Source organism: Calidris pugnax, unplaced genomic scaffold (genome assembly GCF_001431845.1).
Source record: "Calidris pugnax isolate Ruff unplaced genomic scaffold, ASM143184v1 scaffold349, whole genome shotgun sequence".
Taxonomy (NCBI): Eukaryota; Metazoa; Chordata; class Aves; order Charadriiformes; family Scolopacidae; genus Calidris; species Calidris pugnax.
In genome coordinates, this window is record NW_015091088.1 from 1,650,410 (window position 1) to 1,676,162 (window position 25,753).

General features: G+C 42.4%; 2 protein-coding genes across 3 annotated transcripts in view; both read left to right on the top strand.

Annotated features, from left to right (window-relative positions):
• The first annotated feature begins 492 nt into the window (after positions 1 to 492).
• On the top strand, positions 493 to 17,263 carry SDAD1 (SDA1 domain containing 1). The gene is made up of 22 exons (XM_014957848.1): positions 493 to 642; positions 754 to 858; positions 1,863 to 1,961; positions 2,119 to 2,229; positions 2,990 to 3,061; positions 3,154 to 3,254; positions 4,287 to 4,344; positions 4,470 to 4,544; positions 5,336 to 5,437; positions 5,942 to 6,011; positions 6,859 to 6,962; positions 7,669 to 7,726; positions 8,287 to 8,345; positions 8,725 to 8,801; positions 9,891 to 9,988; positions 10,453 to 10,529; positions 10,967 to 11,099; positions 12,391 to 12,488; positions 12,937 to 13,127; positions 13,635 to 13,719; positions 14,122 to 14,283; positions 16,639 to 17,263. The coding sequence occupies exons 1-22, from the start codon at positions 553 to 555 to the stop codon at positions 16,687 to 16,689; spliced, it is 2,076 nt and encodes a 691-aa protein (XP_014813334.1). The 5' UTR covers positions 493 to 552; the 3' UTR covers positions 16,690 to 17,263.
• A 1,351-nt stretch (positions 17,264 to 18,614) lies between these two features.
• NAAA (N-acylethanolamine acid amidase) overlaps positions 18,615 to 25,753 on the top strand; it is a 15,027-nt gene continuing 7,888 nt past the window's right edge. The window contains exons 1-4 of one of the 2 annotated variants that reach the window (XR_001413757.1): positions 18,615 to 18,919; positions 19,739 to 19,903; positions 21,748 to 21,874; positions 22,647 to 22,737. Coding sequence is in view for 1 of the 2 variants with exons in the window: in XM_014957842.1 (XP_014813328.1) it covers positions 18,720 to 18,919; positions 19,739 to 19,903; positions 21,748 to 21,874; positions 22,647 to 22,737 (583 nt within the window). In the remaining variant the exon portion in view is untranslated. The remainder of the gene's footprint in view (positions 18,920 to 19,738; positions 19,904 to 21,747; positions 21,875 to 22,646; positions 22,738 to 25,753) is intronic. The other variant, XM_014957842.1, reaches the window with a different exon arrangement.

A 25,753-nucleotide genomic window follows, 5' to 3' on the forward strand; every position in this document is an offset into this window, starting at 1 on the left:
AGCACATACCTAAGGGATGGTTTAATGATGCTGCCACATGGCAGAGGGAAACACTATGTAACTCAGATCAGGGTTGTTATTATTATTATTTTGGTTCTAGCCTGCTTTATGTTCCTTAGCATTGTTCAGCAAGTGGAAAACAGGAAAAGCATAAGATGGGAACACCATCTCCCTCTACCAGAAATGATGAAGTTCAAGAAGAGGGTGGTTTTGGTTTGGGGTTTTTTTTTTTGTTTTTTGTTCTGTTTTGGGAAGGCGCAGAGGAGGAAGCTATGGTGCCTCAGTGTGACCGGTATGGCGTTTACCGGTGCCGGGGTGGCCCAGAAGCCACGAAAGCCGGAGGAAGGGATGCCGGAGAGAAGCCTCTTCCCCCGGCGGATGGCGGTGAGACAGCGCCGCGCCAGCAGGGGGCGCCGCGGGGAGGACGTGCCTCTGAAGGAAGTTTGTCCGTTAGCGGCGCCGGTGGGGAGGGGGCGGGACAAGATGGCGGCGCCCAGCTGATCGCTCACGTGTGCCGGGGAGCGGCGGCGGTTCGCCGGGGCGGGTGTCGCCATGTCGGGCCGTCAGGGAAACAAATTGCCCAGCAACTTGCCCCAGCTGCAGAACCTCATCAAGCGGGACCCGAAGTCCTACACCGAGGAGGTAGGGAATCGGGAGAAGGCGGGGTGGGGGCGCTGAGGGCAGCCGAGGTGGGGCTGGGGGGGTGAGTGGGGCAGGCGGTGGGTGTCCCCCTCAGCCCCTGTGTGTGCTCAGTTCCTCCAGCAGTACCACCACTACCAGTCCCATGTGGAGATCTTCACCTTCCAGCCGGACAAGCCCAGCAAGGAGCTGGCGGAGCTGGTGATGTTCCTGGCGCAGGTAGGCCCCGAGCCCTCCCCGCCCCGGAGGCTTTGCCCGGCGCGGCGGCCGCGGCAGGACGCCTCTCCCCGGTTTGGCGGCTGTAGCCCGGGCGGAGTCGCGATAAAACCGGGCATTGACCAAGGGTGTGCAGTGCGCTGGCCGTTCCCGGGAACACAGGTTGTTCTTTTAAGCGTTTGGCACAATTTTTTTAAAGTGACTTTCTAATTGCACTATATCTGTTACATCTGGGCATTGGTAATAGAATCATAGAATGTGTTAGGTTGGAAGGGACCTTAAAGACCATCTAGTTCCGACCCCCCTGCCATGGGCAGGGACACCTCCCACTAGAGCAGGTTGCTCAAAGCCCCATCCAGCCTGGCCTTGAACACCTCCAGGGATAGGGCATCCACAGCTTCTCTGGGCAACCTGTGCCAGTGTCTCACCACAGAATCACATGGGGTTGGAAGGGACCTCTGGAGATCATCTAGTCCAACCCCCCAGCCAAAGCAGGTCCACCTAGAGCAGGTTGCACAGGAACTTGTCCAGGCGGGTTTTGAATGTCTCCAGAGAAGGAGACTCTACCATCTCCCTGGACAGCTTGTTCCAGTGCTCTGCCACCTTCAAAGTAAAGAAGTTCCTCCTCGTATTTAGGTGGAACGTCTTATACTCAAGTTTGTGCCCATTTCCTCTTGTCCTGTCACTGGGCACCACGGAGAAAAGATCCCCCTCATAGGAAAGAATTTCTTCCTAATATCTAATCCAAATCTCCTCTCTTTCTGTTTAAAACTGTTACTCTTTGTCCTAAAGCTCCATGCCCTGATCAAGAGTCCCTCCCCATCTTTCCTGTAGCCCCTTTAGGTACTCAAAGGCTTAAAGTTGTTTTTATACAAGTTAAGTTCAAGTTGTTGTTACACAAGCAGTTATAATTATGTTGGTTGCTCACAGTACCTCACGCCTTGCCAGGGTTACGCAGTGACCCAGGGTTTGCACTCGAGGTCTGAGCTGGCTCTGTCTCTGCCCAGGTTGCCCACTGCTACCCGGAACACATGGCCAGCTTTCCCCAGCAGCTGAAGGAGCTGCTCTCCTACCACCACACTGTCCTGGATGTGGACCTCCGCATGGTAAGACCCACACTGAAAGGTGTTTTGGGCAGAACGTGGCCTGTGGTTAAAATATGTGAGATGAGCACTTAGAGTTTGCTGTTTAATTTTTGAATAGAGATGGAAAGCGGGAAGTATTGTGAAATTTTCGTTCTGATTCCCTGTTTCTCTCTTGCAGACTTTCTGTAAGGCTTTGATCTTATTAAGAAACAAGAATCTAATAAATCCAACAAGTTTGCTGGAGCTCTTCTTTCAGCTGCTGCGGTGTCACGATAAGCTTCTACGGAAAGTAAGCCCCGCTTACAAATCAGTCTTGGTTTCCAGGGGGTCCTGACCAACTTGCCAGAAGCAACGCAGCGCTGGCAGGCAGCTGCTCTCTTTGCCTTGCTCACAAAATAAGACAGTTTATAATAGTTCTGCTTTTTCATCATGCGGCTGTGCCAGAGGCAAGATGTGAGCTGTATGTTTGGTTAGCAATGGAGGGTGGTGCTGTAAAGATCTTTGCCGTGCTGTTGCAGGCTGGAGGCCTGTCCTGTGTTTGGAGCTGAGCAGCTTGGATGCGTTTGCAGGTGAAAGCCATAAACACGTTGCTCTCTGAGCAGGCTTCACTGAGTTCTGTGTGAGAACTTCTGAGTAAAACAACTGAAACCAAACCAGCTGCTTGCTAAAGATGTATTTCAGGTTTTCTGCCATTAAAGTGAAATTGCTTGCTTTCTGCCACCGGAATTACTAAATTGGCCATCAGAATGTGTCTGAATGAGACAGGGTGGGATGTTTTTAAGCCATGCTTCCTGCTGTTCATTTTCCTGTCTTACTGTTTGTACTGTTAATTACATACACTTTTCAAATATGTATGCTTTATTTTTACGTAAGACTTTACAGGATAACTTCTTGTTGTTTTTTTCCAACTTAAAAGAGAATATACTCTCAGTGGGGATCAATTTGGTCCCTCATTTTAGTACTTAGAGACTTTGGAGGAATAGTAACATATCTGCATTGTTCTCTACATGACTTGTGTAGGTTACTCCCTCCTCTCTCTCCCTTTCCAGACTCTCTATACTCACATCGTATCGGACATCAAGAATGTCAATGCTAAACACAAAAACAATAAAGTAAACACAGTAAGTATTTTGGCTTTCAGGTACACTTCCGTTTAACCTTTTGATATTGTGAAAGACTTATAGCAATAAATGCTTCCAAACTTTTTTCTCAGTCACTGCAGAACTTCATGTACACCATGCTGAGAGACAGCAATCCCACTGCTGCCAAGATATCTCTGGACGTGATGATTGAACTCTACAGAAGGAATATTTGGTAGGTCTGGCAGGCTCCTACTGATTCCCCACTTATTATGAGGCAGCCGTTCTGACATCACTCACGGCGTGTAGTGCAAAATGTAATACTGGGAGGCTGTCATTTAAATATATTTTTCTTCTTTGTGTTCCAGTGAGGGGTGTATTTTGTGGAATGTAATTTAGCTGGGAAGAAATACTGTCTTGAGTGAAGTCTCAGAGTTACTTGGGTTGAAATGTTGATGTTTTAGTTGAAAACGGTATATTATGTGTATTGCAGTCAAAACCAAAGTTGTGTGCAGCTCAGTTCTTGAGCCTTGCACATAAAAGCTGCTAATATTAGCATACAGCTTGTGATGTACAGTGGAAAGAGAATTTTGGGGTTTTTTTTCCTTGTTTTAAGTCTGTAAGGTCATTCTAGATGACTGATCTAATGGGAGCTTTGAGTTTTGGGGTTTTTTTTGTGAAGCTATAATATAACTTGTATTTTTAGCAGATAGCAGTTTAAGAAGTTATTGTCTAGATAAATATTGAAAGGAGTATAAAAGCACTCCGGGTACTGCCAGTTGCTTTCTTGTACCTAATACGTTGCTGAATGCTTCTGTTGTGTTAACAAAACACCAGAGCAGATGATAGCCAGCAGTAAATAGCATGAGAAGATGGCGGTCTGCACTGCTGCTTGCTTCTTGACTTTAAAAACATGTTGGAAACTTCTCAGCAGTTCAGTTTGCAACTCCTTTGCTCTTCTTGGGTTTTGCACAGAAATTAACTGCATAGGGATTCAAATGCAACAAGTGATACTGCTGGTGAGAGGCTGGTGTCCCTTCAGTCACATTACGAATTAGATGGAACATAACTGACTGTTTATTTAGATGAAGCCACTGCTATGTTAGAAGAATTAAAGAAAAGGACAGAAGCTTAACTTTGTTTGCTAATTTACTTGGAGCATTGAGAGACTTGATTCTAATCAAGCTTCCTGCTTGTTAGGAGTCACATTTCATGAGACTGAATTTTCTGAGAAACTTGAAGTAAAATGTGATGTTTTTTATTCCAGGAATGATGCCAAAACAGTAAACGTCATCACAACTGCCTGCTTTTCCAAAGTGACAAAGGTGAGAACAGCAATCACGTGCTAAAACCAGCTGTTGCCTAATCTAACCTCAGATGTGGATGGAGGGCTGTAGTAAACACTCCTGTCAGTTCATCCTGTCCTACATGAACTTCCTTTGCTTTTCAGGTGTTAGTTGCGAGTTTGAAGTTCTTTCTTGGGAAAGATGAAGACGAGAAACAAGACAGTGACTCGGAATCTGAGGTGGGTGTTGCGATTAAATCTTCTCTTCCCTGTTACTCAAACTGTAATAGGTCTGTCATCCTAGTGACCCTGGCTCTGTCAGTCTGTCTGCTTCGGTGCTACTTAGTTTTCCATCTTCTTTCCTCCAGATGTTTCTACACTTCACAAAAAAGTTCAGTGGTTTTGACAGCTGGCCCCAACTGATAGCAGGATGTCATTGCTCTCTGTCTAAAGACTAATACTAAAGAGCTCCTTTGCTTTCCTTTTGTCTTGGTGAAGGCAGCAATTCACTTTAAAGACCTAAGCAGGGGCTGCTCAGTCTGGTTCATGAAGATGTGAATTGCTAGATGTGTGATGTAGAGTTGTAGGAAGAGGTTTTCACCTGCTGTATTGGTAGCTGGCTTGATTGTTTTGCTGTTTTTTTTTAGCTGTATGTTGTTTTTTGTTATCATACAAATGAACATAATTCAGATAGCTTGAGAAGGCTGATAAACTAACAGAATTTCACTCTAGAACCTCCTAATACAGGATATCATTATTTGTCTGTGACTGAACAATACTCTGTAATTAACTATCTCTAAAAGCTACTGTGCTGATGTGCTGCTACGTGTTTGTGATCTCTCTTGCATGTAGGTATGTGGTTAGTTTTATGGAATCAGGATTTCAAATGCTAGTATCGCTGTATGATAAAACATGGGGAGAGTTTCCAAACATAGTATGTGATCCTGAAAAATATTGATACTTTTTGTTTCTCTGATTCCCATTTGAAGCCTGTTTTCACCTGAGTCTTGTTTTCCTTGCATTATCTCAAGGATGATGTTCCCACAGCCAGAGATCTGATGATACGCTATGCAACTAACAAGAAAACCACCAAGCGCAAGAAGAAACTAGAAAAAGCAATGAAGGTCCTCAAGGTGAGGAGAGTAGAATCTGATTTGCCAGCATTTTAGGTTAATCCTTCAAGTGCAGAAATCTTGTTGTTGCTACTGCTGACCTAGCTGTTGTTGCTGTTGTCAACTTTTATCATTTCTTCTAGGCAGAGGTCCTCAAGTGTTCTAGTGTCTGTTGGCCAAGCATGTGCCTTGTTTGCCTGGAAAAGGGCTCTTTTTTTTAAACAGACTTAGAGTCTTAAGTTGTGGACTAATTCTGCTCTGGGTACCCTTTGTCTGGTCCCCTACTTTAAAGTATGTGGTGTCTTTATATGCAGCTTTTTAATGCAGCTTCTGTTGCCTCCTAGGTCAGGTGGCAAAGAACTCTGTGCAGTTGCAAAGAGCAATAGTTTACTTGTTAAAATCAAAGTGCCGCTTTTTGAAGTGAAGAATGGTAAATGGCAGCTTTTAGCAGCAGCCTGAAATGGAAGCACTTGCAGCTTTTTTGTGGAAAGAAAAAAAATGTCTCGTACTGTTTTTGCCATACAGAAACAGAAGAAGAAGAGCAAGCCAGAGGTGTTCAACTTCTCTGCTATTCACTTGATTCATGATCCCCAAGGTAAGCATGCATTGTATTTGGTCTTTTTGCAAGTTGTGTTAATCCCAGACACAGCTTTGCAAGGAGAATGAAAGTGACAAGTAGATAGAAATGTGACAGTGTGATCCTTGCAGTGTGCTTTACCTAGAGTTTCGTAGCTCTTCAAACAAGTGAGATCAATCCTGTTGTCCTTGTTGTAGTGGAACACTTGTAGGCAGTCAGACAAGAAAGGAGCAATATTACTTAGAATCACAGAATGGTTAGAGTTGGAAGGGACCTTAAAGATCATCAAGTTCCAAGCCCCCTGCCCTGGGCAGGGACCTCCTACTTTAGGGACACCTCCTATTTCATTCACTTCAGGTTGCTACAGATGAGGATGTGGCTCTCTACCTCTTGTATGTGAGGAAGTCATAGTTCCTGTGAATGGGGAGTAATTTATCTACTAGAGCTTCTTTGGCTTCACAAATGTATTCCTGTTACTAGTCTGTTTGTCTAATATCACTTAATTTGGTCTTAGTCTGATCTAGTGAACCTCTGGGGAGTTTGTTTTTCAGATGAACCCAAAAAATGTATCTATAAAAATCTAGCTTTAAATACTGACCCTATGCTTGCGATGGTGTGAAACTTCTGCTAGTTTTCCTCTCTGCTGAACCTGTGCACAGCTTCAGAGCACCTAGGCATGAGAGAAGAAAAATAATGTATTTGGGGAAGTGCTCTGGCTACCTTTAATTTCTCCAGTGCAAGAGCACTGGGGCTTAAAAAAAAAACAAAACCCAAACCAAACTGACTGCCTTTTGTAATCTAATCCCAGCTGAGTTCTGCATTGTGCTCTTAAATTCTACCACAAATCTATTCTTGCTTCTTCTAGACTTTGCAGAGAAACTGCTGAAGCAGCTGGAAAACTGTAAGGAACGATTTGAGGTGAAGATGATGCTCATGGACCTAATATCTAGGCTAGTTGGAATACATGAGGTACGTACTCTGATAGTAGCCTGGTTTGGGTGGTGGCACGTTTTGGCCTTGTGCCTCTGGAAAATGAGGTTTAATTTTGTTGTATATTGAAAAGTGCAGATGTATAGTCATGTAGTTGCCAGTGAACCTCATGGAACGGGGCAGTGATGTAGACTTGTGTGGTACTAAGTGAGCTCTACTAGAGAAAGCTGTTGTTCTATAGCAATTGAGCTGCCTCTAACAGAGGAGAGAACATGTCTTTTTTTGGAGACTTGCACGCTTCTGGGAGGCTCTTCAAAGAAGAAAGGCTTTTCAAAGGAGTCCAGCAATTGCTTATGCACTCTTTGAGGTACAGCCAAAGTGGGATCAAAATTACTGGAGTCTCTTTCAGTTTTGGGAGAGAAGATTGTGTCCCCTAGGCAAAGGGAAGCAGCATATTGTAGGACTGCACAGCAGTGCCCTGATTTGAATTCCGTGCAGTCTAACAGGAACCATTCTCGGCTTTCACAGAGTTTGGGATTGAGCCTTGTATTTCCTTTGTACAAGTTATTTCTTTATCTCCACGTGTATCAAGCTTAAGACAGGAGAATGCATTATGCAGTAAAATCAAAGGCATTTAGAGAGCAAGCTGTATAGAGTCATTGTTTTACAGCATATCAGCCTATGAAGGTGATTTCAATTTAAAAGACAAGAAGTTAATCTGTTGCAACTTACTTCTTTCCTGCAGCTTTTTCTTTTTAATTTCTACCCCTTCGTTCAGAGATTCCTACAGCCCCATCAGAGAGGTAAGTAGTAAGAGCAGAGTAGTAGATAACACTGCTGCTCTGTCAAGTCACGCACACAGTCAGCTCTGAGAAGCAGTGCTGTAAAAGGAGTACTCCAGAGAGTGGGGATGGGGGAAGACCATGGTCTGGCTGTACTGCCAGAAGTGCAGAGCACTTTTAGGGAAGGTGTGTGCACTCAATGCTCCTTATCTGAGCACCTGAGAAACTCCAGCAATGGAATAAAATGAATCTGTGAAGTCCCTAGTTCCTTGCAAATCCTGACTAGTTGAGCAAAGCGTGACTGCCTTTTGCTGCCTTTACAGGCCTTTCACTCTAGTTCTAGAGCATTTCTTTTGTCTTAGCTGGCTGCTAAGGGCCTGCACTGCTGCAGGGGTGAGACCAGATCAGTCCTCTCCCACCAAGGGAGGAACTTAAATTCCCACCAATTAGGAACTTAAATGGCTTTGAGACTTAGACTGGGCAGCTTCTTGAGTTTGCTGTTTTGGTGGATGTGTTTATTGACCAGAGCAAGCTGCAGCAATGTGCTTTGGCATCATCTTCCCACTTTTCTTTCCTTCCAGAAGTTACAAAGATTCTCCTGTTTGCTGCACAAGCTTCACATCAGCTAGTACCACCCGAGGTCAGTACTTCACCTGTCTGTGGTGACCTTAAGAAGGAACAGCAGGCCAGCATGGGAATATAACCGAGTGCATTCATGGGGAGGGGGAAAGGGAATCTGATCAGACCCTCCATCTTGAAAAGCTTATGATAATTTTGGCTACTTCTGCAAGTTCCAAGGGATTGTTTTGTACAAAGGGGAAAAAACCCCACCCATGTCTGTCTTAATTTCTGCAAGAGAATTTGTGTCTAGAATATTTGCCAGCTATAGTGACAGACCCTGAGCTCTATCTTTCTGTGAAAAGGGCTCTATTGTCTGTTAATTAGTAATATGTAATCACTTTCACAATTTAATTAAATATGCATTAAGCTTATTTAACCTTTTTTTTTCTTATTTTCAGATTATCCAGTCGGTGTTAATGACCATTGCCAACAACTTTGTCACTGACAAGAATTCTGGGGAGGTCATGACTGTAGGGTGGGTACAGAATCTTACAAAAACTAAAACTCTCTAATGTGGAAAAGTATTTTTCTTTTTGAAACCACCTGCAACTTATTCCTGTCATTTGTACTATGCTTTCAAGAACCTGTTTGAATAAAAACAAGTTAGGACATAAACTTCCCTTATTTTTGTTGGCAGTGTTTTAAATTCCCCAGAATGATAGGTTTCTCTGCTTAGTGCTGTGACTTTACACCATTATGAAATCCAGAAAAGGTTTTTTTTTTCTTTGTCATTTGGTCTTGTATTTTAATTCCTTCCTAGATATTGTTGTTTCTTCTTTGAGGGCAGACCTCTCATCTGAACTAAATATATTTGTATGTAACTCAGCGAGTGGCTAGCATCATAGTTCAGGACTTTTAACGTTGTAATTTCATTCTCAAAACACTACTGACAAGAAATTTAAATGTTGCTGTTAGTGGAACTGCAGTTTACTTTCTTTGACAAGTCAAGAGAGGTATTTATGAAAGCTCTGGTGTAAGTGGAGAGGAGAATGATCAGTAAGTGTAGGAGAGAGCTGAACTGTCCTTGAGGATGAAGCACTCAACAGGGGCAGACTATTGTGTGTAGACACATTGTGAATATTTTGTAGCTATTCCTGTTCCTCTTGGCATGGTTTTAATCCAGGTATGTAGCGCACTAAGTGTGTGCGTGAAGATGGTTTAAAAGGGAACTTGTGTGAGCCCACAGACTTCTGTTACATTGTCCTTGGCCTGCTCGTGGTTGACTCCAGAGCTGTTTCTTGGTGGTTTTTTTTTTTTTTCTTTTTCCCTGGTGATTGTTTGGCTGCTTTTCCTGCCTGCCTGGGCCCAGAGTTCACTTGCAGGATCCTGAGGCCTAGGATCAGACAAAATAATAGCTGGAGAGTAGAGGATGTGCCAAAGGTGGAGGGGTTTGGAGAACCGTGGCACAGAGAGCTCTTTGTGCTGTTCTTCCTTGTTACACTAAATGTTGTATAAATGCTGTATTCAGGTTCTTCAAGCTCCAGATAATTCAGTCTATTACTAGGCCAGTGGGAGTCTCTCCCAGCTGTGGTGTTCAGAAAATAATTCACTTCCCATTTTTTAGAATCAATGCGATTAAAGAAATCACCGCGAGATGTCCATTAGCCATGACTGAAGATCTGCTCCAAGACCTTGTTCAGTACAAGACTCATAAAAATAAAAGTAAGTGTATTACATGCGTATGACTTCTAATTTTTTTTTTCTCCCATATCATGTGGTCCTCCTAGCCTTCAGAATACTGATGTCTTTAATTGTTTTCTATATGGTCTGAGAGACATCAGTTTTGGTGTCATGACTGAAGATCTGCTCCAAGACCTTGTTCAGTACAAGACTCATAAAAATAAAAGTAAGTGTATTACATGCGTATGACTTCTAATTTTTTTTTTCTCCCATATCATGTGGTCCTCCTAGCCTTCAGAATACTGATGTCTTTAATTGTTTTCTATATGGTCTGAGAGACATCAGTTTTGGTGTCTCTTGCATTTCTCTGTATTTTGAGTGTCTATACACAGGACACAAAACAGTCGAGGGTAGTTATGGCAGGGGAACTAATTAACAAAACTGATCAGTTTGCACAGAATTCTGCTTCTCTGTACTTATTCTTGACACTTTTTTTTTCTGGGTAGATGTGATGATGTCTGCAAGAACTCTGATCCACCTTTTCCGCTCTCTGAATCCAGAGATGCTGCAGAAGAAATTCAGGGTAAGCGTTGTTCTATGTGTACTGCATTCACCATGAACGTAGGCTCGTGTGCTCAAAAATGATGGTGAGACCAGTTCTCATAGCCTCTTGAGAATTAGGTGGAATCACACCTGCATTCTTCCCTTGCCTGCTCCCTTGCTGCCTTTTGATGTGGTGTGCTCTTATTTCAGGATTTTTTTCATTCAAATTTATCAAACCCTTTGACAGAAGGATCGCGCTACAGATTTTTAACAGTTTTCCTACATATTTTCTTATTTCATCAAGCGTAATTTATCTTTTTTACCTGTGTCCCCGTCTCCCCCAGATTTTTCATGGATTTGTGGGCATTAAAATAGATAATTTATCTTTTTACCTGCGTCCCCATCTCCCCCAAATTTTTCATGGATTTGTGGGCATTAAAATAGCAGCCTGCTTAATATGTGGTTTGTTAATTTCAGGGTAAGCCTACTGAGGCCTCGTTGGAAGCCAGGATTCATGAATATGGAGAACTGGATGCCAAAGATTATATTCCAGGAGCAGAAGTACTGGAGGTTGAGAGTCAACAAGAAAAGGGAGGAAACAAAGAGGAAGGTTGGCCTTTTTTTTTTTTTTTTTCTTTACCAATTCTATTTTGAGCGTCATTGTCACTGTGATTTTATTTGGACATAAAACTTGGTGCGTTTCATTTGCTACTGTCACATGACCCTGATATGTCATGTTTGTTACGCGTGTGAATGCAACAATTAGTGTAACAATCTCTTAGCTTTGGTTTCTGAAGCTGGTAACTTTAGCACATCAGTGAGTTTGAACAGCAGTGAGGAAGAGCAATGCGTATACTGTAGGAAGTAACTTAGCTATTAATTGCATTGCTGCCCTCCTTGGTTTAGATGGCAGGGAGTGGGGAACACCATTACTGAACAGTGTAATGATTAGCATCTGTAAACTACTGTGTTCCTTCAGAGACTGTCCCCAATGCACTTTGTTGTGTGGTTCTTTAACTTCAGATGAGAGTTACGCTATGTAAAGCTTCATGGTAGAGGTTGCTGCGACGCTGACTTAACCAAGCTGCTCTGGGTATTTTCTGTGGTTGGCTTGGTTTTGAGTGAACAAGATACATGTAATGCATTTCCTGTAAAGGCTCTGATCACCATTGTTCCAGCTTTGATGAAAACTCATAATAAATAAGTGTATTAAGGTGAATGCAGCACACAGTAACGGAGAAATGCACCAGCTGTTTTAAGCAGTCTGTTGTAGGAGTGAGTGTATATGTGTTTTCAAAGATGTCACACTGCCATATGCAGTTAGCACTATAAAAATCAGTGTCTGTAACTGAATGTGCATGTGATGTAGGTGCACTAAGAAAAATTGAGGGTTTTTTGCACAGGTCTGAATCAGTTACAAGCCAGATGGAATTTGGTAGCTGAACTTGCCAGTGGAAAAGCATGGGAGCTGCTGGTCTGTTCAACTGTGGATGTCTTCTAAAAATCACTAACAAATACCAATCAGCTGTATGAAGCTGTATCTTATGTCTTTGTAATGTCTATGTAGTCCTAGGGCTGGGATGCTGAGACCCTACAGCTTGCCTGTTTGGCAAGCAAATCTCTGGGCACAAGTGCAGTTACTGACAGGTGATGAAAGGCAGTTGAAAGCTGCTTCAATCTTAAGTTCTTTCAAACTCAAGTAGTTAAGCTGAATCTGTATGAACAGCTCTGTATGCTTTTTCCCCTGAGCACTGTTTGGTAAGCAAATCTCTGGGCACAAGTGCAGTTACTGACAGGTGATGAAAGGCAGTTGAAAGCTGCTTCAATCTTAAGTTCTTTCAAACTCAAGTAGTTAAGCTGAATCTGTATGAACAGCTCTGTATGCTTTTTCCCCTGAGCAGATGGATGGGAAAGTGCTAGTCTGAGTGAGGAAGAAGATGATGAAGATGGAGAATGGATTGATGTGCATCACTCCTCAGATGAGGAGCAGCAAGAAGTAGTGAGTTCTACGTGTCTTCTACCCCAAATACAAATGAACCTTGTTAACAGCAGATCAGATTCTCTTGCTCTGTAGCTTCATGTGGCTGCTCATAAATAACTACATAGAGGGCTGCGGTGTAACTTGACCAGACTCAGTGAGGTTGAAGTACTACTTATGACCTGTGCTGAAGTATGGATGTTGCCAGGGTGAGGGGAAGGATGGGAGAATTCTGCCCTAGTGCTAAATTTCTTTAAAGCTATGATATTGACATGAGTGCTTTTATTCACTCTGAAATATGGAGTGGATGTGCTTCTTTAAAGACTATGAAGAATCCTAACAGCTGGTTGTAGCATTTCCCAACAGTGTTGCCCCTACATAAGTATTTGGGAGGAAAGGGTCATGGATTGTGATACAAAAATGGTTTGCAAAGCTCTGGATAATTCTTCTTTTGTACTTTTTTCAAAAGGCAGAGAAGGTGAAAAGCATGCCCATAGAGGAGCGAAAAGCCAAAGCTGCAGCGGTCAGTACAAGCAGGCTGCTAACTCAAGAAGAATTCCACAAAATACGTCTTGCTCAACTTTCCAAAGAACTTAATTCTGCGCCTGGCAAAGCTGCCAAGAGGAAAAATATTGAAATAGATGAAGAGGAGGAAGGCAGGTAGGTTATGGACTATTGATTTGTGTTTTCTCTTCCCTATAATTTGGTGATACAGCTTTAAATTGCAGCAGGGCAAAGAGTTCTACTGTTGGCCAGTATCTCCTGGTGACAGATGGCAAATGGCCAGACAGCCTAGAATGGATCCTGGCCTGGGGAATTTCTTTAAACCTGGGGGGGGATGGAAAAAGGACAGATGGGACTGTTTTGTTTGTTCAGAGAAATAGGCATGTTTTTGGTAGCAGTAGTAGTATGATAGTATCTCCAGAGATTCTTGAACTTTGAGGTTAAAGCAGGACTTGAAAAACAGTAACTACAGACTTAAAACAGTAAGGGTTGTCCCAAGCATGAGGAGTAGCCTGAGAGAAAGAAGAAGTGCTTGTGTGGAAGTTTATAGGAAGACAGTGACATAAAAGATGGGTGAGAAGACAAAGGGTCAGGAGGGCATCTTGTTTTTCTTGCGAGATGAAGTTTTGTATGGGGATTTATGTCCTATTTTTGTGTGTGTAGGGGAGAGTTGCTTTCACTCAGAGATATTGAACATCTGCATAAGAAGCCTAAATCGGACAAGGAGACCAGGTTGGCAACTGCAATGGTGAGGAACTTAGCTATTTTATATTCTCTGTCTTTCTAGATTTGGTTTTGTTTGTCTCCTGCAGAAGGAGGAAGTGGTGGGGTTGCATCTGTAAGGGTGGTGCCCAGCTGACACCTGCCTTTTGAGAAATGTTTTGTATAGGTTTTCGCTGTTGCATCTTGGCTGTTACAAATAAACAGCCTCTTGCTGGCCAGAGATGACAGTGAAAGTAGAGACACACCCAATTTTCACTGTGACTTAAGAATTACAGCCAGCATGGAAGAATGCACGTGGCATACACTGAAGGTCATACTCAACCTGGATTTACTGTTACTGCCATAGAACATGTCATCTTAGCAGCTGATGTCAACTGTAAGGAAAGGAAAATCACCCTCTGTTACTATATTATGTTGTTTATTTTAGGCTGGAAAAACAGACAGAAAAGCATATGTGAAAAAGAAAACAAGAATAAACCCATTTGCCAGCTCTTCCAACAAAGAAAAGCAAAAGAACAAGAACTTCATGATGATGAGATACAGCCATAGTGTCCGGACGAAAAATAAGCGTTCTTTCAGGGAAAAACAGGTAATATTTAATATTAAAAATAGATGGGGCAGTCTGAGCAATAAACTTACAATGCAGGTGAAGTGCTGTCTATCCTGTGCCCTCAGTCATTGCTATTTACTTTGATTTAATTGCTAGAAAGGACTGTGGGCTAGGTGGCTTCCCTTGAATCCCAGAGGATCTTATCAGATTGCCTTGGTGAAGAATACTTTTGTCAGTCTCTTCTCTTTAATAGACATTGAGGACTAAGCCCTCTTGCAAAGTCACGTGTAGGTTAGGAAGGCAATGATAATGTAGTTTGTTTGTATAAGTTAAAGATGATCATATTAGAACCCTGACTATAATCCTGTGATAGAAGAAACTTTTCCTTGATATGGAGGAGTTGGGTTTTCAGAACAAGCTCTTAGTGTGTTTCTTCCCTCTCCATATTCTTTCTTTGACCTTTCTCCTGTTACTGTCATATTATGGAGTTGCCTGTCCTGGCCGTGAGGTCATCTACTAGCTTGTCACAAATGCTTAAAGCACAGACAGAAATGCTATTTATTACCTATTTGAAACCGTTCAGAAAAAAATAAATAGTTTCATTTTTAGCCTGTCACAGTGTGCTGCTCTCATTGGTGAAGCCCCTGCCCTCTGCTGGTTCCTCAACCTTAAGCCTGGCCACAGGGCCGGTGTGGGATTCGGGACAGCCCTTGTGACAGGATATACAAGCTACAAACACGTATTTGGCAGTCCAGTTACTGCCAAATGCGTTCGCCCAGGCAGCTGTGCCAAGGGTAGCTGAAGGGGTACCTGAAAGGCAAGGCAGAAACTTCACCGGATGACTTTGCTCCTGAAGGCATTGGGCAGGGAGCCCACATAGCTCCCCCAGGTGACTGGCAAGAATGGAGTGTGGGCAGGGAGCCCCCCTGCTGCTGTGATACACCTCTGTTGGGGATAATGCCTGAACTGTGTGTGGCAGCTGTTGCCAGAGCACTGGTGTAGGCATATTGCCTTGCCCTCCTGTGTGTCACCTTGGCGGGGTAAGTCTGTGCTAACAACAAATATCTGCGTTAAAATCCTTTTATCTAACCTGGCAGATGGCCGGTCTAGGGTTTTACAGGGTGTTATGAAATTGAACTCCTTTGAACATGTTCCAAGAAAAACTTCTAGAATAATCCAATTATGCAGGGTTCTTGTTTCTGGGTGGTGTTAATTTTTATGTTTTCTTGCTGGGTTCTGTCTTGTGCTAGAGTGCATTCAGATGCTTCTTTTACAAACTCTCCTTTAAGTTGTTGTTTCCAGGATCATATCATTAGGATAATGTATATTTGTCTGCAGTTTGTTGCCTTAGGAGCTGCAAGACTGAAACTGTTTATAGACTCATTAGAGAGAACACATCTTAAGTGTTCCTGTTGAACAGGAAGACTTGGACTAATGTTCTCTATAGTCTTTATATTTGCTATCATTCTGCTTCCACCCCAAATAAGGCCGACCACATTAACCCAGCTCTCAGAAAACACAGAAAACATTGCAAACGAGCAATCCTGATTAACGTTTCAAGTTTAAATGTAACATCTAAACATTGAGTGAAGATTTAATTTTTTTTTCCAAAGTGGTGTTTCTTGGTTTGTGGTTGGTTGGGGTTTTTTTGGGTTTTTTTGGTTTTTTTTGCCAAGATGATCAGATGTACCAGATGATCCTTGAGGTTCCTTCCAATCTGGTATTCTATGATTCTATAAAGTTAGCCCACAACATCAGTTCTGTTGACTTGATGATGATTTGGTTAATACTTGTTACAAGGATAGGATACTGTGTTCCACTGCACTCTTTGGTGGCAGAATAGAATGGATTTCTGTCTATAGGCCAGAGCTAAATCCCCTTACCAACCAAAACATGTCTGAAATACATAACAAAGGCTCTTGAGAGTGATACGGCACTTGTAAAAATTCTAGTATTCCTCCTTCCTTCCCCTTGAAAAGAAGCTTTGTAATACTCTTTCAAAAAAACAGCCATTTAATCCTACCTACCTCTTAGCTGGACTGAAGCTTTTTCTTGATCTCTTCTAGTTAAATATGAGTGGATGAACAGTTTATGTTACTCTTATTCATTATATAGGATCTGCTAATGATGTACTGAAACATTCTTTTTGAAGTCCAACTCTTTCCTTAAAAATTTTACTATCAAGTTTAGCTAAATAACCCCAGCATTTCTGCCACTGTAGTCGTTAACATTTGCCAGCTACTGCTCACAGACTTAGCTAATAAGCTTATTAGTGTTTTTCTATAAGGTTGAAAAAATTGAAGAGGGTTGTTAATGTGATAGTAGGGGTGTTATAGTGGTGTTGTCTCCTTAATATTCTCCTTACCTGACTATTCCACTCTTTTTCCTGTTTAGCTGGCTCTTCGAGATGCACTTCTGAAACAGAGAAAACGGCTGCTGAAATAACAGTAATGGAGAGGAGTAGTCACCAGTGAAGAAATAGCCCTAGAAATGCTTATTTCCACCCACCACCATGCCAAAGAAAAAGGACTGAAATGCCTTATGGATTTATCTCTATTCTGTTCAGAATTACAAATCGGACACTTGTACGCTGTTGCATATTGCATCTATAGGACAGATGGAAGAGGCCTTAATCCTTGCAGGATTTTAATGTTTTTTTTTTAAGCATTCTAGGGAAGAAGGCAATTATCTTTTATTGAATATAATTTACTTACAGCTGATTTTGTATGTGTAAGTACTAAAACATACAGCCTTATTGTAAAATAATTTACTTGAAGCAATTAATGAATAAGTAATTGGAAGGAAAAAGAATATTCTGGCTCAGCCTATAAAGTGTGTGTATATAATGTCTGTGCCTGTCTTAAGGATGTGATTTTACAGACTAAGCCATGTTTTTTACTCATTTAATAATAATAAAACCAAATTCTTGAAATACAGGTAGGTTCAAGTCAACAGTTAAGAGGAATAACAGTTTCATTATAGTTTATGAAGAAAACAAGAATAAAATTAGTGTATGGGAGACAGTTCTCATGTTTCATATAGCGTCACGTGCAGAAGAACTAAATAATCTTATTTTCCTATATCTCTGCATCTTGTGGTGGGACTTGCTGTTGTCTGATTTTTCATAGCGTCACGTGCAGAACTAAATAATCTTATTTTCCTTTTGTGGTGGGACTTGCTGTTGTCTGATTTTTGAAGTGTACGTGGATCTGTGGATTCTTAATGTCCAAGACTGAAAGTGTGCTTCAGCCTTGACCTCTGTTGGGACCATTAATGGGTTTGTACCTTGCCCAGCCACCTGTTTTGATGGAAACTTGATGGAGTTATTTATACCACCCTTCATCAAATTCTGTTTGAAATGGATTTCCTTGTGGGGCAGAAACAAGTCCCACAGGCACAATGTAATGGAAAAGCGATTGGGGGGACAGGTTTTCCCTTTCTTCTTAGGAAACCAGGTTAATGTTTATATCCCCTATGGGAGTTCACTCAGCAGAGTATGCTTCTTATGTTGAATATGCAACTGTATTCATTTTAATTCCTGTTGTTTGCCTTGTTTTGTGTGTTTATTTTGTTGTTGCATGTTGCTGCCTAGAGCAAAAAAAAGCTCATAGAGGCTTCAGAGAAAAAGAAGAGAAGAACAAAGTAGAAACGTTCTACAACTTTGCATGTTACATTCTAGTTCACTGCTCCTGCTGAGGGAAAGGCAGGGATTGCAGGGAATGATAGCAATGAGCTGACCAGGTGGAGGATGTGCAGCTGGGAGCTGGAGAGGCAAGGGGATGCAGAGGAGCTGTAGGGGTATAGGGAGGGAGTGTGGAGCTGGGGCTGAATGACCACAGGAAGGGGAAATGTACAATATGCACTTACATAAAACCCCCTTTCCCTGACTCCCTTTTTTTTCCCCTTTATGTGCCTCTGTCCAAAAACTAATGACTTCTGTGGCTGAAAGGGAAAAGCAATTATTTTTTTTGTCATTTTTGAGTTTAGGACTAGTGCTTTCTCTCCTGTCTCCTCTCTTCCTTTCTCCCCCCTTGTTCACAGCCTCGCAGTGGAGGGTAGTGAGCTGTGAAGCTGCGAGCTATGCTGTCTCCTCTCCCCTACTTTCAAAAATGAAATTATTCTAAGCTAATGGCAAATGTTAACTGCTAGGTTATACTGTTTGTTGGTTGGTTGTGGTTTTATTGGTTGTGGTTGGTTGTGGTCTGTTCATCGTTTCCTACCACTAGTCCTTACTGAGGCGATAGCGGCTGTCACCGAGGGAGTGGGGCGGCCGAACCGCCTCCGGGGCGAAGCCCTTCCCGGGGACAGGGCGGAGAACGGCCGTTCGTCCCCGCGGGGCTGGTGCCTGAGGAGGGCGGTCTCTGCCCGCAGCGCCCTGGGCGGCCGCCATATCCCGGCCCTTCCCCTTGGGCCGCCCCTGGCCGGCGGGGAAGGGCTGGTTGCCGGGCTGCCCGCCGGCGGCCGCGTCCAGCGCCATGGGGCGGGGGTCCCGGCTGTGGGGGTTGCTGGCGCTGCTGTGCGGGGCGGTAGCGGCGGCGGCCCCGTCTCCTCCCGCGGCGGCGGCCCCGCTGTTGTGTAACGTGAGCCTGGACAGCCCCGCCGAGGAGAGGTGGCTGCCGGTGCTGCGGCACTTCGATCCCGCCTTCCTGCGGGCCGCCGTCGCACGGGTCATCGAGTGAGTGCGGGGCGGCGGCGGTGGGACCTCCCCGGGGGAAGGGGGTGTGTGAAATGGCCGCGGGTGGGGTGGAGGGAGCGGCCCACGGCCGGCAGGCGGCCCTTCTCCCCGGTGGGGCGGCGGGAGGGGCGGCTGCGGTCCCCGCTGCGGGGCCCTGGTCCCCCCCCGGCCAGAGCCGACCGAGGGAACGGGGTGAAGGGATGCTGCACGGCTGAACCTCTCTGAACTCAAAATTTCAGGGTTTTAAACGGAAAGAGGGGAGATTTAGATTAGATAATTAAGAAGAAAGTCTTTACTATGAGGGTGGTGAGACACTGGCACAGGTTGCCCAGGGAAGCTGTGGCTGCCCCATCCCTGGAGGTGTTCAAGGCCAGGCTGGATGGGGCTTTGAGCAACCTGCTCTGGTGGGAGGTGTCCCTGCCCATGGCAGGGGAGTTGAACTCAATGATCTTTAAGGTCCCTTCCAATTCTAACCGTTCTAGGATTGTGCATAAACTCAGGAACCTGTCAGAGGACAGCCTGGGGAGATCCCTGGTAGGAATAAATTCATCTCATGAGCAGGAAGCCTGTGCTGAATGTTCTGGTGGGGTTGCGCAGGCTGCTTTGGGGATGTGCAGAAGCTGATGGGATTTGGTGAGGGATGGGATGCAGGGATGTCTGATACAGCATGGAAAAGGCTGCTCTCGATGATGGGTGGCTGGCATCACCTGGGACAAGCTGATGGGAGAAGCAGCAGACTCCTCAAACATCTTGCTGCTGGGCGTAAGTTGCAAACCTTTTTGTCTCTTTCTCAGCTAATGCTGTGTGTGTATTTTGCAGTGAAAGAGTACCCAAATGGGCCCATGAAGTTATTCAGCCCATAGCAGCAGAACTGGAGCTCTTTATGCCACAACCCTTCGCGGGGGAAATTGTGGGACTGTGCAAAGCCCTGGGAATAAGTCTTGGAGACGGAGTCCTGCTTAACTTCGCCTATGAGTCTACTGCGTAAGTGCCTGGTACTTACAGAGTCTGGTGGAAATCGATGTAGAGATGCATTTTAGTTCAGTGTGGGAGAGCACACAAAAAGGCAGGTGATGTGTGGCAGGTGATTCGTGCTGTTCCTTCTCTGATAGCGTTTCACAGCTCCAGCTGGAAGGTTTTCTTCTCATTAGGCAGTTTGTATCCTGAATTGAAAGAGAAACACAGAGCAATATTTTTAGCATAGTTTAATGTGTAGCTGTAATGTTTTTGTGTGTGTATGTATATCTCTATAAAAGCATACAAATAATATTTGCTAATAAGCAAGAGCCATCCGTTCAAAGTATTTGGCTTCATTTATCTTTGAAGATCATGTAATGTACTCTTTGTCATTTAAATTGTCACATTTCACCAAAAAGGAAACTAGAAGAATTAGGTGCAATGTAATTATTTTAATCATTTATCTGAGGTAAAGTTGCTTTGGAACCATTTTCTGGATGAACCTTCACAATGACTGTATACTGTACTTTTTTGATTTGCACAATGGAAAATGGATGTAGTATCTTTATGACAGCAAACAAACCCTCAGTGGAAAAAACCACTCAGTTTCATTGTCTTTTTTTGCCCTAGAGGCACGTGCAGGAGAATAATAAATACTTGGTGTTAACTGTGAGGATCCTAAAAATATTTCTCTGAATTGATTTTAATAAAAACCAGGTGCATACAGCCACTTGTATGCATGTTGATTACTATTTTTCTTATAATGTGGTATTCGGTTAAAATGGTCGTTTTTCAAATAAGGATTAGTATCATTTAAGACAGTCAATCAAATGCTAGCTTTCTTAGTATTTCACAGAGGATACTTACTATTCTTAGCTGTGGTAAGGCCCATGAAATTTTAAGTTTCTCAGCTCTAATGGTACTAAAGAAAAAACATTCATCAGACAAACTACTTGTCTGCAAATTTTTTTGCCTTTATAGTTTTGAAAGAGAGTGCTATGCATCACTGGAATGACAAATTTATAACCCCAGAGAAAAAATTCCCTGCTAATGCAATATACTTCCTAAAAAAGTCTGTTTCGACAAAACTGAAACTTATTAAAAAAGGAATTTCAGCACACTTCCTGTTCAAAAGAAGAGGTTAGACTATTACTGAAATGGATGACACTTTAACAACAACTGATATTTTCAGTTTGAAAGGATTTTGCTTGAACTTTTTATCTAGTTGTGATTAAAAATATAAGCAGGCTCCAAATTGAAATGAAATAATTTATAATTGTCAAAATGAAATCTAGAAAGTTTCAGGCAGATACTTTGTGGACTTTTTTAGATGTCAGTTTGTCATCTTAATTTAGAAACTAAATGAAATAATGCAATTTTTTTCCCAAGTGGAAGTGCTGCTTCCAGCTTGGTCTGTAATATCTGTCCTGATGTGGACGGTAGTGTGGCTTTGACTTTCAGAGTCAGGTGCACCTGATAAGTATTGTACAGATTTGTATGTTAGACTCTGGGGGAAAGGACTTTCCCATATGGATATGGTGCATAAGTCATATAGGATATTGTACTGTTGTGTAGTTAGGCAGAGCTTCAGTCAAACCATTCTCCCCGGCCTTTTTGTTTTCCCAATTTGAAAATAAAACCTATAAGAAATTTTCTCAAAAAGCCTAGGATGAGACTATTCCCTCAGCTTGGGAAGGATAAGTGTTAATGATACAATGCAAACTCTTATTTGTGTGCTTGCATTAGTAACATACTTTGCAGAAGATAAACTCAGTTACTCCTCCTAAAATGTTGAACTAGTTCAACTATAATATTGAGAGTCTTGTCGTAGCTTTTTCTTAAATGATTCTTTCTACTGTTTGTTTTTGAAGGTTCTGTACTAGTATCGTCGCTCAGGATGACAAAGGAAACATTTACCATGGTCGGAACCTGGATTATGATTTTGTTGATATATTAAGCAAGATTACAATTGATGTGCAGTTTCTAAGAAGTGGACAGGTATGATCTGTGGTTGCCATGGCTGGGTGGTGTTCCCTGAAGGAATGGGATGCAATCATACAGCTGTGTAGGGGTAGTGGGATTTACTGTAGGAATGTGGATCCCGTCCCAAGGTTACTGGATTATTAGAGCAACACAATCACTCACTCCAGGAATGTGGGATGAATGCTGCTTTTCTTTGCTTTCTGGAGACTGGTTTGTGGTGATAAACTGGAATGAATAGAACAGCATAACCTAGTGTCTCAAGATCATTATTTGGCAGGAGATGTTGAAGAAGGAAATCTGAGATACTAAAAAAGAAAAGGAAATACTAGAGAACATAGAAAAGAGATCAGTTTTGGCAGGGGCTGATTCTAAGGCTTTTTCCTAAGGCCTTGTTAATTTTTGTGACCAATATTTGTGTTTTAGATCAAAATTTCCAAAAGTGAATTAGTGCAGTCCTCATTAGCATGTTTTTCTTAAAATCCATTTGTCCAATTCAGAAATGGAGAATTCTTTCTTGGTTTCTTTCTTGGCTACTCACTAACTTGAGCAAAGCTTTTTTAGCAGTCATTGATCATTAATAAACTAAATGTAGTAGATTTTGGTCCTCAGAGTCTTTTCAAAATTTATTTTGCAAGTTTTACTGTAATTTAAGGTGCAAAGTGTTTTATAACAACTTATTTGTGGAACTCACAGGAGAAAGTACAGGATGCCGCTTCAGAATGCTGCCTGTAACGTAAGTAGTGTTCTGTTCTGGAATGCTAAAATGCTGCATGTTTCCTGGTTGCAGGTAGCATATCAAGGCACCACGTTTTTCGGTTACGTAGGCTTATGGACTGGACAAAGTCCACACAAGTTCACAATCTCCGGTGATGAGCGAGGTAAAATAAATCTTACTGCCACGCTTGTTACGTATCTGTTTCAGTTGATTGTTGCCTGCTGCGGCCCTTCTCTCACATTCTCCCAGAGGGAGAAATTATGACTAAGTTTGCCTGGAAGGGGCTGAAATTGACAGACTTCTCTGGCCCTCGGGGTGAAAGGACACATACTGCCAGTTTTTGGGTGCTGCATAGGAGAAAGGCCTTTGTCAGCACAGTGTCATCTGAGCTTGAAAAGTGTCAAAGGAGACAGAGGACCTCGGGGAAAGCCTTAAGAGACAAATCAATGTGGTCTGTTCAAGAGATGTGGTTGGAGATGGCAGAGTAGGGGTTGAGAGAAGAAGATGCAGTCATGTATAGCAAATAAACGTCTGCTCTCCTAGTTCTCTGTCCCTTCTTCTATATTCCATGTTTCTCTGTCCCTGTAAAGCAGCTTGAAAGAGAGGATGAGAAGAGAAGCATAAATTCAGAGATCTAGGGGAAAGGCAGCAGGCCTTAAGAGAATGTGTGGAGTGATTGGAAAGGCAGCTGAGGAGGGATCTGGTAGTAGAGGAAAGTTGAAAGATGTCACTACTGAGAACTAAAACTTGACAATAGAAGGGCTTGTAACAGGAAGGCAGAGGCGGGGTCGCTGCCTTTTCCATCGGTACTTGAGTTTCACAGATACTCGTAGGTATGTCCAACACAGAGCTTGGATTTTTTTTCTTCTGTCCCTTCCCTCCTCTCTTTTCTTTCCTTTTCTTTTTAAGAAGCAGGTGCTTTTTGCTGTTCTTTATGAGCAGTTTGTTAGAACTGGAAACAATGTAGTCTGAGTTGGAACCAACATCTAAAATAAATGTTTATTTTTCACTTGAGATTGTAGTAAACTTTTTTTAGATGTTATGCAAACACTAATCATTGTAGATGTTATAGACATAATTCATTATTTCTATGAGTAGGGATTCTGGTATGGAGCACATGCACCTTTTGATTCCTTTTTCCCTTGTTAATATTGCCTCGTTGCGTTCACTAGATTCTTTCCATAGTTAACACTCGTATTTTTTTCAAGAGCCTATTTCTGATGCTAGTGTAGTTATTTAATCTTTTCAAAACTGGAGTGTGCTGGGCTGATACTGAGAGATGCAAACTGCTTTTAGTTCATACTACCATCAGCTCGGAAATACAGTCTTAAGTGTATCAAACCTTCACAAAAAAGACTCAGAAAAGGCTGGAAATAAAATCTTAAGTGTATTGTTTTAGAAGATCTTGCAGATTAAAGTCCTGTATCTGTAAACAGGCCCAATCTGGGGACAAAACCAGTGCTGTCATGTTCTCCATGCTGCTCTTGGCAGCGTGCTTCAACCCTCAGTATCAGGATCATCTGAGACAGCAGTGAGGTGCTTTAGTCTGTGCTAAAACCCATTCTGTTCTCCTGGTTCCAATAGAGCAATCAAGTGCTGCAGACTTTAGTCTGTGATGGGCCTCTCTTGTCCATCAGGAGCCAATGTGCTGCCATCCACCTGTGTGCCTCGACTTCGGTCACTGTTTAATTACAGACAGCTGTAATTCACACAACACGTGCTGCACTCCTGTAAATCAGCTGTTGCTGGCTGCTTGCTGCTTTATCTGTCTCTGTACAACTGAACTAAAAATTTAGGGAAATGAGTATGTAAACTATAGCTGGAAAGGGGGATGACTTTAAATTAGGGTGAAAGTCTATCAAGTGACACACATATCGTTTCTGCTGGCTTTTTCTGGTTTTGGCGCATGACTAATTATAAACTTCACCTTCTGTTTTTCTTAGTTCTCCTAATTTTTTCCAGTAACACAGAGATACTTTCATTGCCTCTTTTTTAGCTATTTCATGATTTCTGTGTAATTCTAGCCGTTGTTGTAATATTTCAGTAAGACGAATAATGAGGTGATTAATGCTGTTATTTGAGCTGACAGATGTAGACTATTATATCATGTGAACAGACCTGCAATCCTTTTGGAAATATGTCACAAAGTGCAAGTCCCTGTTAAAGTCACCTTTGACTCTTCATTGTGTATCATTCAGCTATGAACAGAACTGGTTTAAAAACTGAGCAGCCAGGAAGTTATCAATACTGAAAGGAATGTGATAGCCTTTGATTGAAACTGGTAGCACTGGTGAGTTCTGGGAGATATTGTGTGTTTTCTGTACAGTGCTGAATGCACAGTGTCTTTATTGTCCACTGTACCTCAGACTTCCAACCATTTTATGGCACTGGTCACAGGAATATTGTACCTTTCAGAAGACACCAAAAAGCTAAGATAATGATTGCTCCTGTCATTACAGGTCTGAGATGCTTTCTGGAAAGCAGGGTTGTTAATTCATCTGCCCTGGTTGAACTTCAGTTGGGATGATGTTGTCTATTTATATTTCACCTGTAGTTTCCACTAGATGTTATGCTCTTTGTTAGCCCCTCTCCTGAAATGTTGACATTTTATGCTGATTCATAGCTGCCCTGTTTCGCTGAGGATTTAGCTTTCTGTGGTACTTCAATATTCAATTTAATACTATAGAAAGTATAGCATTTGAAAGACAAATTTTGTAAAATGAGGGCTTGCCAGGGTATGTTAGCCTGGTTATACAGCACATCCTGCATACTTGATGTATAGATAACGGTAAAGTAATACAGAAGAAAAGAAGCACCATCAGTATTCAGTGTTCTAAATAGTGTGGAGAAGCTCAAGATGGTACAGAGGCTCTGACTGCTTTCAGGTGGTGTGTGCTTTGTCAATTTGGTATAAGCTGCCTAAATTTGATGTTTATGATACTGGTATAGTTAGAGAATTAAAGAATTTATTGGACTGCTCTTTTGTAATGCAGTAGAGGGAAAGATTACAGAACTACACATGGGATATGGAAAAGAAAGGAAGGAGGATAGATTTCACAGAATGTATGTAACATGCATGTATAGTCTTTTTTTTTCTTTTTTTTTTTTTTTTTTTTTTGTGTAGATTAGAGGCTAATCTTGATTTACAACCCACTTTTTGAGTCAGTAAAACATTTTTG

Bases quoted from the DNA above. Each gene is read 5' to 3' on its own strand.
- SDAD1 (XM_014957848.1), top strand. From the start codon at position 553: ATGTCGGGCCGTCAGGGAAACAAATTGCCCAGCAACTTGCCCCAGCTG. The intron at 643-753 runs GTAGGGAATCGG...GTGTGTGCTCAG, and splicing joins CGAAGTCCTACACCGAGGAG to TTCCTCCAGCAGTACCACCA. The intron at 1,962-2,118 runs GTAAGACCCACA...TCTCTCTTGCAG, and splicing joins TGGATGTGGACCTCCGCATG to ACTTTCTGTAAGGCTTTGAT.